This window comes from Ambystoma mexicanum, chromosome 14 (assembly GCF_040938575.1).
Source record: "Ambystoma mexicanum isolate Mex_15411 chromosome 14, UKY_AmexF1_1, whole genome shotgun sequence".
Taxonomy (NCBI): domain Eukaryota; kingdom Metazoa; phylum Chordata; class Amphibia; order Caudata; family Ambystomatidae; genus Ambystoma; species Ambystoma mexicanum.
This window is the reverse complement of record NC_090940.1, coordinates 44201837-44215800: the sequence shown is the minus strand read 5'-3', so window position 1 is coordinate 44215800 and position 13964 is coordinate 44201837. Positions and strand designations below refer to the sequence as shown.

The window sequence follows — 13964 nt, the reverse complement described above, 5'->3', positions numbered from 1 at the left end:
CCCTAAAATAACCCTATAAACACATTGTGGGATGTATTTAAAGGCCCCAAATCGAAGTCCCTTTCACATGAATGGCAGGATTTTAAACACTGAAACAAAATAGGCCTGGCCTTTGTTTTTGTTTTTCAAGCAAAATTAAAGAGCCATGTGGAAAAGGGCTTACCTGTCATTAGCAATGGATAAGCAGCATTTTCATGTACAAAGGAAGGAGGAATCAAAGAACCCGGTCACATGCAAAACAGGATTTTTAAACATTGAAAACAAAACCTGCATGCAAAGGTGTGCAAATAAAAGCAGTTTAAAAGTGGGAAACAAAATATCACTGCTCACAGAAAAATGTCAGGAAATCACAACATGATGTGCATGTTGACAAGAAGCAATGTATATTATGTTTCACCTACACAACTCCAGTGAGATTTGGAAAGCCACTTTGTCTTCATGGAACATGTCAGCCCCAGGCAGACCCTTTTGCTGGCTGTGTGCAAAACATCACAAGGACATTTCCCACTCTCAGCCTGAATGTCACATCTCCCATCTAATGACCAACTTCAATAAAATGTCCTGCTAAAGGTGTCAAAATTCAGTGTTCTCCAGACCTGCTGGCTCTGAAAGCATTGACATCAAGAAAAGTTACCCATGGCTGGAGCATGACTAATATGTGTCAAGATGGGGGCACCCACTTCAAAGAGCAAGCTTCCAACACAAAGGAAACTGATTAAAAAGAACTCTGGGTACAGGCTGAGCCAGTGAAAACAAATGGCTGGAAGGCAGGAGCAGTGCCATTTGTCTCACATGAAGATTCACAATTAACTTAGAAGGACTATTATCATTTAGGCCTTTTTCTCAGCAACCATAAGGCAGATTGATTTAATTGTTGTACTATTTTTTATGTAACTTGCAGTTAGACTAGGTTTCTGGCTGATCTGAACATGTTCCAAATGTGAGAGTTGGTCAGCGGGTGTAAAATGAAATTAGGGATATGCTTAATAACGTACATATTCATAACTGTTGTGCTTTTTATGGAAACGGCAGAAATGTGCCACACGGCTGTGCTACATGGTACGGATTTGGTGGTCGGCTTATCTAATTCTCCATGATTAGCTGAATCAGAAAATATGTTTAATTTGGCAGTTACTAGTAGAATTATAAAGTTGTGATACATAACTAGTTTTTGCCAAAAAGTTCAAAGGAAGAAAAAGGGCAATTACAAATGGGAATTGCTATACGTTGATCCAGACCCCTAAACCAATCCTGACTTGGAGGCTGGGTTTGGGAGGAGAGAGAAGGGTAACTGTCCAATCCTAGTGCCAGGGATTATTGCAGGGTACTTCCCCAAGATTGTAAAATTGGTGGCGTCATTGCTGCTATATATGGGGGACTGCACTAGGACAGGAGACACACAAAAACACGGACAGAAAGACAGGACAGAGAAGAGACTGACCATCAGGAAGGCTGCTGAAACTTACCGTCTGACAGCTGTAAGGAGACACCAGAGGAGATTGCTGAGAGTGCATCTGGGTGGAGCTGTCTATTCCTAGGAAGGCCTCAAAGCTGACTGGGTCCTATGGTGGAGAGCAGGAGGCCATCTTTGAGAGTGGAGCGACCAGACCCCTGCCCTATCTTTCCAGACTGTCCTGAGATGCAGCTGGCTTGCCTGAACCTTAAACAGAGGCTTGCTATGTAAGTAGAACTGACCCCTGGGAAACCAAAATAACATTGAAAGACTTTATTTCATACAAATCAGACATCATCATGGCTTTCATGGTTGAATGACTATGACATTATTGAACATAAATATGAAATATGTAGTATTCACTACATTCATTGGCGACCTCAGGTCTGGTGAAGGTTTCACCAGACAACCTTTTTGGTCAGTTAATTTTTCACCAATGTAGTGTACATCGGGTCTCTAATGGTCACCATTAAGTTATTCAGTACCATTATTTACATCAATAAAAATTCGATATACAAGTAGTGCCCACCCTACGTCCTTCTTGGATTATTGTCCAGAATTCCACCAATCACGAGCAGGTTAAAGAGTTATGAAGGGAACTTTACGCCCATGCAGTCACTGTGGCGGCGGGGGGGTGGGAACGAGTTTGCAGGATCCTGCCCATTACTTCGCTTTTTCAGAGGTACTACCCCTAGGGTCCTCAGAATTGCAGGGCCCACTTAAATTCTGAAATTTGACTGACTGGGGCCAGGGGATACAGATGCTGTGTTTGATTTTGACTTGGGGATTGAGTCCGACTAAACAGCAGTGCCGTGCTCCAGTGAGACGGTGCCAGATGTCTTGAAATGGCACAGCACAGGCACCTCAGGATAACAGCTGCAACAGGCCCCACGACATGAGGAGAACACCGGGATGCTATAGAGCTGGGCAAAAGCGAAGATCATCCCAATTAGGGGACAGCAGGTGGCACTCATGGTGGCAAAAAAAACTCACTTCATCAAGCCCCCTTTTCATGCAGGGGAGCAACAGTTGCAGGAGGAATGATCTGGAGCATCTAGGTAATGGTCAGTGGAGTTCCTAGACACTAGGAGATGCCTTGGATGAAGCTGGGCGGTCCACAGGATAGCTCTGGGACAATTTCAAAGGCTTCTGGTGGCAGGTTCCACCAGCCCAAGGGTCGAAGCACCAACAAGGGTCTTCTGTGGATCGTTTCAGGGAGATAGGATTTTACCAGAGCATGGCTAGAGACAATGATGGTCATGTTCAGCAGCAGTCTTCAGGTCTTTAGCAGGTTTTCTCATCTTCAGGCTCTAGTCGACAATCAGAGGAATGGCTGCAGGACTCCTCCCTTAATCCCAAAATCGAGCTTGGGCCTGGCAGAGCTCATCAATGGAAAAGGATCTGCACCATACAAACTGGCAAGAGATGTCCCATCCTAGACAGCCTCTTGAATCACCCCTGCCCAGCAACAGTGACTCCCTGACCGGTCCTTCCACGACCATGTTGTGCCCCGTCGGAGACAGTAGACCATGCAGTGCCCCTGATTCTCTGCACGATTCGGAGAACCCGCTCCATCACAAGATGGCCACTGGCATCTCAATGCCTCTTGAACCAAGCCGCACTAGACCAGCACTGCTGCAAGCCCTAGATGCTGAGCTCCCTGATTGTCTACACTTCGAGGTAAACATGATCTCAGACCCTAGCCGCCAGGCAAAGCCGGCCTCCAACAGAGGCCTACATAAAAGGCCTTTGACGCCTGTCTGGGCATGGAGGGGCTTAACACTCCTCTATCAGCCGCCTTGGTAAGCCTAATCGCCCCTGGACCCATGCTGCTTTATGTGCTACCATTTCCAGGTAAGCCTCGCAAAAGTAGCAGCTCACCCATCACCAGACTTACCAGCACCACTCCCATTTGCTTGCTACCCCCACTTTATTCCTCCCTCCTCTCCTCCATTTCCCGCTGCCCCTTCTCTCACCATTTCTCCCACTCATCTCTCCATGCAACCCTCTGTTGCTTTTTCTGTCCCCCAACCAACAACCACGCACCGATTCCTCTCCTCAAGACTCACCAACCTAGGCTCCCGCACTAGAACACCAGGCACCCCCTTCTCACCTTCTGTCATGCGTCAGCCTTGGAAGCTATGGCTACATTGGAGATACAAGTGATGAAGCCCGGTTACCGATCTAGTCTTCTCCTAAGACGGCCGCTGCCTCTATAAGGGGGGGGCCGGAGCTTAGACGAGAATGCGTTGTATCTGTGTTTCTTTCAGAGTAACGCTTGCCGGTTCCCGCATCGGAGCCCTTGATTCCCCTTCAGTTTCTGCTTGTGTCTTGCCTTTCTTCTGCCTTCCGGTAATTCTATTGCCTCTAGTTATTTTTTGTTTCTATTCTGTTCCCTGTACTCCTCGCTTTGCCACTTCTTGGCGGTTCCTTTTTTGCTTGTCTTTGCTACGCGTTCCCTCGCTTCGTTCTATTCTTCTTTCCTTCTTTTACTGTTTTGTTATTTCGTAATTCTGCTCTTGGTATCAGTGCCATTCTAGCGGTGTTCTCTCTCTTCGAGCATCGCCTCCGGGCGACGCTTCTGATACTTACCAGCTGCTTTCTGTCTTCCAAGCCTCGCGGTTCCGTTTTGTTTTCTTGTATGCTTCTGATACTTTCCAGCTGCTTTCCATCTTCTGAGCCTCGCGGTTCTGTTCTGTTTCTTTTTCTTTTGTGTCTCTTTGCGCTTCTGCGCTTGGTCATTGGGGTACAACCTTCAGTTTACCTTGCCACTCCCCAGTTTGTACCGTGGAGCTGATTTTTCAAGGTCTTCAGTACTCCTCTCCTGGAAGTGTTTCGGCTACTTCTGTTGGACAATTTCTGTGAACTTGTGGTGAATCACCCTTATATCACTTCAAAAAAGGAAGAAGTACTTTCATCATCCTCCACTCGAACTTTCTACCAGTGTTTTTTATGCCCGATTTGGCTTTTTCCCTGAACATTTGGGAGCCTGTGCCTTGGAGTCCCTCTGGGCTTGGTTATACATCCTGCCAAGGTGGATTCCGAGGGAGCTCGCCCTTACTTGCACCAAAAGAAGAAAGAGAAGAAGGTGAAGGAACCTCGAAGACCCCGCAAGAAGTAGGACTCTGAAGCCCTCAACAGCTCGGTGGAAGACACAGGTGAAGAGGAATATCGGGAGGGATTTGGGAATCCTGACACCTTCTCATACCAGAAACCCCCACCTATGAGCCTGCACCAAAATGTCCACACCTACCCTTACTAGCACACTCCCACTTTCATATCGACACAAGCCATTTCCCACGAAAGCAGCAGTGCCAACAGTTCAACCTCACTCAACTGCGCTCTAATCAACGCTCAATCTCTGCACATGCACTTGGCGTCCATTACCACGTCACTAGCAAAAACCTAGACCTACTTGCCATCACCAAAACTTGGCTTCATGCAGTTGCTGGTCCAGCCCTATCATTCGCCTTACCTGCTGGTTACGCCATACACTGCAACAACAGACCAATGGGTAAAGGCAGTGGAGTGGAAATCATCTACAGAGACTCCATCCCAATCAGAAACGCTACATCTTACACCCTACCTAACTGTGATCTACTCTTCACCAAACTGTCCCTTATCACCTGCCTGCACAACATCCCTCCCCCAGCCCTGCACATAAGCCACTTTCGAGGAAGACCTTACACTATTTATTACATCTACATTTAAACCCACCTCCAAATATCTACTGCTTGATAATATGCACTTGGGATTCGAAGACACAACTGACTCCAATGCCACTTTCCTTGCCATCACCATTCACAGTATTGGAGGCACACAAATCGTCCTGACCCACGCCCATATCTTAGGCCGTACATTAGATTGGCTTGTCGACTTCAACTGTAACACACATCTCCACTCAAATACGCCTTGTGCCTGGTCTGACCACCACATCATCACATTCTCTCTCCCCACTTCACACTGACTTGTTTGCGCCCCGACACCACTTCCGCCTACCCTGTCACGGTGAACCGACACAAAACCTCACTAAAGAACATCTCCTCCCCCTACCAGCCAGCACCACTTCACCATCCACTACCACAACTGACCCTACTTCCCGTCTGAACGCCTACAACGACCTAATTTCCCATGCAGTTGCCACCCTTGCCCTTTTCAAATTACGCAAGTCTAAATCCACCACACATAAGAACTCCTGGTTCTCCCCTGACCTCGCAGCCATCCTTGCATGGAAACGTGCTAGTGAAGCAGAATGGCGACGCAACCCATTGACCATTACCAAATAGCAATTCTCCACAGCTAAGGAATACAAATGTGCATTGCATACAGCAAAAGCCTCGAGCTGTAACACTAGAATCACCAATGCAAGCTCTTCACCATCCTGAGAGAGCTAGAGACCCCTTCCATTCCACCCTCCACGATCCCCATCAATGATACTTGGTGCAGTGAAATAGAAAATGCTCTTTGTGAAAATTGCTTCTCTTCAAGAGAAGATCTAAGTTGGATGGATTGGGAGAGGGTCTCAGGAAGTTCTGGACCAGACATTTGTTTTTTGGGGACAATTCAGGTGGACCTTTTCACCTACACTGTCAACCAGAAGTGTGAGGCATTTTGCTCCGTAGAGTTTCCCTGTCTGGCCGCACCGGGGGATTCATTCATTGTCGAATGCAACTTCTTACCCTATGTGTTCTCTCTGGTTTCTGGAAATCGTCGGTTTCTCAAGAGACTATGGAAGTTCACTGTCACCCTTGATGTTGATCAATCTGGACTGGGCCTGGAGGACGCGGTAACTGTAACCTCTCGTCTGGGCATGACCATCTATTCTTCCGGGCACCACCCAGCAAGGGTAGATGTGTAGTCCCCCAGCGAAAGGATCAGGTCACCCGTCTGACCCTCAGCAGCCTCAACCTTTACATTTGGCTGCTGAGGGCCTCAAGTATAAGGAGCAGAATCTTTCTGATTACGTTATGGATTTACTACTTTCCAGGAGGAGGCCCACTACCAAGTTCATCTATGCCTGTGGGCGGCATAAGTTCTTGGTTTGGTGCTGCAACAAAGGTCTCAACGACTTTGCTATATCGGACCACTGAAGTTGTGGATTTCCTGCTTTGCTTGGCCTAGCAGAGCTTTCAGATTGGGACTGTAAAAAAGAGTACCTGGCTTTCTTTTCAGTGTTTAAGAGGACCCCTGAACAGTCCTCAATCCTATCCAATTCAGCGGTTTTGCATTTTTTGGGGGGGGGGGAGATTTTCCAACCAACTTCCACCACAACGTCTATAATTCCTGCGTGGAGTTTTAACCTTGTTTTGACCTTTCTTATGAACTCTTTATTTGAGCCCATGCATTTGTGCCTTTTGAAGCTGCTCATCCTTAAGGTGATTTTCCTGGTCTTCGTCACCTTTGCTAGGCACCTCACCGAGCTCCAGAAATATGCCTGTCAAACCATTCAGGCGTTGTCTTTTCCAAGCAGAAGGTGACACTTAGGGTGAGTCAGACCATTCTTCTTAAGCTTATCAGGCTTCCATCTCTCCCATAAGATCCATCATCCTATTGTTTAAACTCTGTCTCATCCATCAGAGGTGGAATAGAGGTGTCACAGTCTGGTTCGCAAGAGGGATCTCTGCTGCTTTGTCTCTCGGATGAGGGACATCAGGAAAGATCAACAGATGCATGTTGCTTATGCTGAGACCATGCACGCAGGACTGTTACGAAACAGGCCCCATCCTGGTGGATCGCCCTCTGCATTTTGTTATACTTTAACTGGGACAGAAGTGCCTGAATGTTTCAAGGCCCTAACTACCAGGGGCCTGGCGCCTGCCTCTACCCTGCAGTAGGGTGTCTCCTTGATTTGGACATTGTTCAAGTGACTGTGGTTTTCCATGGTTGGATTCCTTACCTGGCTAAGATGCCTACTGTGGTTGTGAGGTACTCTAGAGTTTCCGGTTGTAGTTGGTTGTTTATAATGAATCCAATGTATCACATGTAAACATTGCATGCCTCTCTAATGTTTCTGATTAAATAGTCCTTCCTCCAGCTTCACTGCTGCTCCTGGTCGCAGGAAGGACTAATCATTCAGAAAGAATAACACTGAGAGCCAAGTCATTTCTTCCTCCAGGTCCTATACATGACTGCTTACCTTGGCAGCAGTGCTCGCTTTAAAAACAGGGGCATCCTTGTGCTGATCCGTTGTAAAAAGCATGGTTTCAAAACTAAACTGCTCTGAACCCCAGCATGTTGACAATGACATGTACATTTTCCTTGCCCCCTAACGTAATACGGCAAGGTCCCTGTGGTGGGGACCCACCCCTTGATGGAAAAGTCTGTTTGTAGCAACACTGGAGAGTATGCAGATGAAAGGCATACTCGCCTGGTAATGAGAGCTTTCCAACGCATGCAGTTTGACTTGTTGAGTAGTTGTCATCTCAACAGTTACTCTGCTCTGGTCTTACTAACTCACACAAAAATACTTTCAATACAGTCTGTGCCAAAATTGTTAGTAGATAACAAGTCTGCTGGACTCCTCAGTCTTGGCGCCCTTCTGTTTTATGCCACATGCCTCTCTCACTTTGGCTATTAGTTCACTCTCTTCTTCCTCATTTCTCCTCGATATACCAGGGGTACATATTTCAAGTTGCAAGCTACTAGCCAAGCATGAAAATTCACTTGCCACCTCAATTCTCCACATACACACAGTACACAATGTCTTACTTGCCCAGCATCAATTCTTACAAGCCAGTCACTTGTGGCAAGTGAAATCTTTGTGGCCTGACTATACCATCATTTTCTCACCTGATCCTCTTTGTTTCTCCAAGTTCCCATATGTTACTGTCTCTTACTTTCTGTGCACCTCCAGTAATACGTGTTCTCCCAGATTCCCCTCCCCATTCCTCTTTCATTCAGTCGCGGTCTCTAGACCGCTAACCCTAAAACCTGATGCAGAAAAGGCTGTGTCGCGTTGCGTGCCGCAGAGTATGTCTGACTTTGGGGAAGCAGCCTGAAGAGTGGACGAAAGAGGCAGCGGGGGCAGGAGGGTAGCATAAGTAATTGGTGGGTGTGGGCGGATGTGGCATCCAGGCTGTGCCAGGGGAATGGGGGGCTCTGGAGGGACCCCTTTGTAATGGGCTGGGACAGAAGGAGAAGCATAAGACTGACCTTGCAGGAGGCATCATTCATGGGCTGCCTTCCACAGCAGTGGTCAGATCCCTTTTCCTCTCTTCACTTTATCACTCTGGTAATTACTGTGCATTTTATGTGCTTTCTTCTCCCTTTTGTGATTGTAATGCTTCAATGAATAATGAATGAGTAACTTGTACTGCGCTGAACCACAAACTGAATCGCCTCATGGTGCTCCTTGGCTGAAGGCGGAGCAGGTAATAGATTGGAGCCGGCTAGGCCTCGAAAATACTTCCAGTGCATAGGTTGCTATTGAGCGTGTGCCACACCGATGCTCATTGAATCGCCAATCGTCTTCCACCTTTGTATCTTCAATGTATTTTTGTTGCTGCTCTAGATTTGTTTCCTATTTGCCCCTTCATCGCTCCATACTTAATTTCTCAGCTTTTGCCACCCAACCTCTCTTTTCTGGAGTTTATTGCTGCTAGACCAGGATCCATCAGTCCCTGCGCGCACCTCCATCTCTGCTTTGAACTTTCAGCCTATGCTCCCCCTGCCTCTTAGACCAACCCTTCCAACCAACACTCATCTCTTTTCCTCCACAGAACCTGCCGGTGACCCGCATCTTGGATAACCTCATGGAGATGAAGTCCAGCCCGGTGAGTTGCAGATGATCCACAGAAACGATTTACAACAGATTTTTGTTCAGTAAATACTACTAAAAATCAAAGGGGCATGCCAACACAAAACACCAAATATTTTGATGAATACATTCAATTTTCTTCTGCATTTTCTTAGTGTGTATTTTAACTTGGTAGTGGATCATTGCGAGTTTACATTATGCTAGATAACACATGATTGCCAGTTTACAGTGGAACTACATAGCACATAATTACAGTTTACATTAAGCACAATTTTTAAACTACATTATGCCTGCTTAGATCCAGTTTCAGTTTTATGCCCAGTTTCAGTTATGCCTTGGAACAATGTTTTCCAGTGTACCTACTTAGCACCTCATTTAAGTCTACGCTCTGCCCACATTGCCCCTTTTATTATGCCCTGTTAGCATATCATTGATGAGTTAATTAATGCTAAATTAACAAGCCCACCATTAGTTGGACATGTTTGCTTTCGATATGAAAACAGTGTGGTTTTCAGACTCTATAGAGCTGCTCCTTTACTAAATATAGTATGCAATCCAATGTACCTGAGGGCTGCTTGTCCCAGAGAGTAAGCCCACACACCTAGGCTGAACATTCAAAATCGCAATAGTACGCTCGCCTAGACAAGCGCTCCTCCAATGAAAAAAAAAATCGATATGAGTCACTAAAAAAGTTATTATAAAGTGCATTGAACTCCAAAAGAGGTGGTTGAAAACAGATTGTCTGCACATTAACAATTAGGTTCTTTAACTCAAAGTGTGTTAGTAAAAAGTGACCAATTCAACTACATATTGTCGTGACAACTCTAGGATATTGCCGACTGTATTGCCATCAGTTTCGTCCATGCTCAGGCTTTATCAAGGCAAGAACATTCTTTTCCAATTTGCACTATGCTAAAGTCCTTCTATTGCTCTTTAACTTGAACTAATACAATTGTTCTCCATTAGGCAATTGAATTGCTGTTGTCAAAACATTTAATGAATAAATAAAACCAAAGAATATAAAGCAATGGGTTGGGAGCAGAGAAAAGAAACAAACATTGTAAAGTGTTAAAGATCAGATCCCAGAGATAACCCAGAGGACATACTTGGGAATATCAATAAATGACAGCTCTATTGACGCCCCCAGAGAGACAAATTTAAGAAGGAAAATAAAAACCTTGGCAGTACAGGAAAAAATCACCAGATTCTGATGCTGCAAATTCTCGTTTGTACCTGTAAGCACATTTTATCGAAGGAAAGTAATCCCCATTTTGACATGCGGGGCAGAAGCGTAGCTCTCTCTGAGTTGTAAAGTGTGGCAAATTATAGAGGGTCTCTTCTGGAGATATGTTCTTTCTCTGCCGAACTCCATGCCTGAAGTAATAATCAGAAACGAGTTGGGTCTAACCTCTTTGTTCGTGGTAACGGTCTGGAAGACCCTCTTCTTTTACAGAAAGTGCTTACTACCGCCATCGGAAGGAGGATTTACCTTACTTAGTCAGGCTCTCCATGTGAGAAGGGAATGCACACTTGTAGAATGGAGTGATAATTGTAAAGGAATACTAGAAAGTATAGGCCTGACTGAGAAATCATTGAAGGAAAATCCAGAGCATGTAAAGGGAAGGCTCTACGAACAGGACTGGATTGAAATATTGGAGGCAGTCACTAGTCTGAAACTCTATGGGAAACACTGTACAGACAGCAGAAGGTGAGGAGCACTTTACCTTACTTGATAAGATTCCCATCGGATTGCTCACAAAACCAATTTTTAAGATTGCGTCTCAATTTGTTGCCAACAAAGGAGGTGCTTGAGGTCAGGAAAGCTAAAGAACTAAGTGACTATCGCTGCACACTTTGTAGCCACACGGCAGAATCCCTACACCACCTGATTGAGTTGTCTGGGCATTGGTGACATTAGATCTAATTTGATGGGGACATTTTTTACTGAAAACCGAACCTTAACAGAAAGGGACATTTGGCTTCAGATGATGCAGGGAACTAGTATTTCTCTAACATTCGCCTTGTGGAATTTGTGTCAATTCTGGGGAAAATTGAAGCAGGGAAGGAAATTGTCCTCTGATTTACTTGGATATATATCTAATTAGTTCAGACTAATAGATGTTTTATAATTGTATCTTTTGTAACGATTCTGATTGTCTAAATTCTAAAAGCTGAAAGGTTTCAATTGGAAACTGTATGCTAATAAATTTTTTTTAAAATAATATAGTGATCCATATTCACTAGAGAACATAAATCAGTTTTATATAATAGCCGGCGTGGTGAAAGCGTATTCAATTGCCATTCTATTGTTTCCCCAGTTTCCAAGACTATACATATTGGACTGATATTGCACTAGATGCAGTTGTTCTATTATGATATTCATTTGTATAGTTATTATTGTTAATCCGATACTGGTGTTAATAGTCCGAAGTAACACTGCATACGTAGGCATGAATAATATTAATGTACCTGAACATATTCCCTCGATTAAAGGGTGTCATTTAATCACTTGATTGGCTAACATATGCGTGTCCATAATAGAAGTTGTTGGGTGACTTTCTGAGCAGGATATATCTAATGTACCTGATATATTCAAGAGGATTCTTTTCTGTATAATAAGGGGTATTTCTATGTGTCATGTTAACTTCTTATCAACCTACAATTAGTGAGTAGAAAAGCAACAATATAACTCTTGCCCTTTGTATGTCCATTCATAGCAAAGCTAACAAGTGTGACAAACCAATTAATAAATTATGCTGATTAGGGTAGATAAGTCTATAGTACGCTTGGACACGATCGATTATTGTGATCTATATGATGAATGAGGAGGCTGCAGGAATAATTGTGTAGAGCACAACCCTAAGCTCCAGACAAGTTCATTTTTCTGTAAATAACGAATACTCTGCGCTGGCCCTTTGTTTTTACTTAAAAAGATTCTACACCATAGTTGTGTTGTACAAATAGGCTATAATTGTACAATCAGTTGTTCAAATAAACTATCCACAAACAAATCACCTTTGAAGTTATGGTTCACATATAATTACACATAGTCCAGTTACATTTCATCTGATAGCCCAACTCTTCATTGTTAATTCTCATCACATCATGAAATGATACACACAGTATTTCGGCAAGTAGCCGACATGTGTTTCGACCAAAGATCGTCCTCAAAGCTATAAGATAACCTCAGTGTCATTTCAAAATATTCAGTCAGTTAGCATGAAACGTGTGCTCGCTTAAGATTGTATTATTAAATGCCGGAGGGAGAAGAACATGGGAGAGACAAACAAAAGACACAAGAGAAACAAAATAGTTATTTAGCTTGTATCTATTCTTGATCTGCTTGATCTGTATGGTTTGTTGGACATTATTTTCCACATCCTCATTCCTTGTGATCCCCACTAACAGGCTTTGTGTGACAACCATAATTCCTGATCCGGATTAGGATTAGTATATGTGACCATTGATTTTAATCTATGAGACATAGTGTTCCAAATAATCCCAATTTAGCGCACCTGTGCTCATGCATGGATTGTTTCTTAGTTCAATATTCAGTGATTCCCACCTTAAACTGGATGTTGCTACCCTTTACTAATCCCTATACAGTGTGGCTTTCACCCATATGTGTTATCTATGAATGAAGCTTACGCATACCATGATTTCATAACAACATTAAGATGGATCCTCTTGTCTTAAATGCTGAAGCATGAACATGATTGTTCTAGAGTAAGCAAACATGTGATTTAAGTCACATATATGAACATCATCCGTCATTTCTAATCTCCTATTGGATTTACCCTGAACCGATTTGACTCAATTAGCTTCCTTATGTGGTAGCACCGTGTTAATATAATCTTGTCACAGTTGCTGCAATGCAATTCATATTTAGGATAACTGGAAGAATGTAATTTAAGAATTTTCTCTATCCTTCTAACAATATTACCGTCATTCATGGAATGATTTTGTACTATGGCAAGTATTACCTCAGTTAGAGGTATGATTCTGTGCCTGGAGTGTCCCTTATTCGCATTCTTTATTACCCTTTGCAGTTCTACTATATATTGACTATTGCCTCAGCGATAAACTATGCCTATACAGTCTCCAATCCACCCACATCAGTAACCCATTGATGGCCTAGCTATTTATGCGTTATCTATGCAATTTGAAATATCTTAACATTCAGTCCAATGTGATTCATTTCAAGGAAATGAGACTTGGCCATCCACAGTCCTGATAGCTGCGAGGGATACTGTTGAGTCATGCCGGGAAAGCTCGAGTGTGTGCTGTGCTCCAAGATCCCACCCTACCCCGTGCTCAACATGGATCCCACCTTACCCCATGCTCCAAACCTGGGGAAGGAACCAAGCTACTGCAACCTGACATATTTGAGAACACTTCTTTCTTTTCTTGAAAACCATACCACACCCTTTTTTTGTATTAGCTGTAAGGTTTGGAAATAGGTTTCTTAATATAGGCCCTTTTTATTTTGACACAACGCCACAAGGAATGCATTATTTTCATTTGATGGCAGACGCTTGCTCCCATCTTAGATTTAGGTTTAGATTAGGCTTTTTTCCACTTGGCATTCATTGTTCAATAAACACCCTTGAACTCAACTAATGCACCCCTCAAGAAGGTATGTGTATGTAGGAAATATTATGCTACCTAGTTTTAACTCTCAAGTGCATACAGATTGTTCGTTCTCTTTCCAACAGTCGCTTTAAGTATTAAGCAATTTGCATATATTCCGTTACA

The 13964-nt window shown here is 43.9% G+C and overlaps 1 protein-coding gene across 2 annotated transcripts in view; it reads left to right on the top strand.

Moving 5' to 3' along the window:
* Positions 1-13964, top strand: part of SCFD1 (sec1 family domain containing 1) — a 1005810-nt gene that overhangs the window by 720905 nt on the left and 270941 nt on the right. For both annotated transcript variants that reach the window (XM_069638499.1, XM_069638500.1), the window contains exon 20: positions 9172-9225. In XM_069638499.1, coding sequence (XP_069494600.1) covers positions 9172-9225 — 54 coding nt within the window. The remainder of the gene's footprint in view (positions 1-9171; positions 9226-13964) is intronic.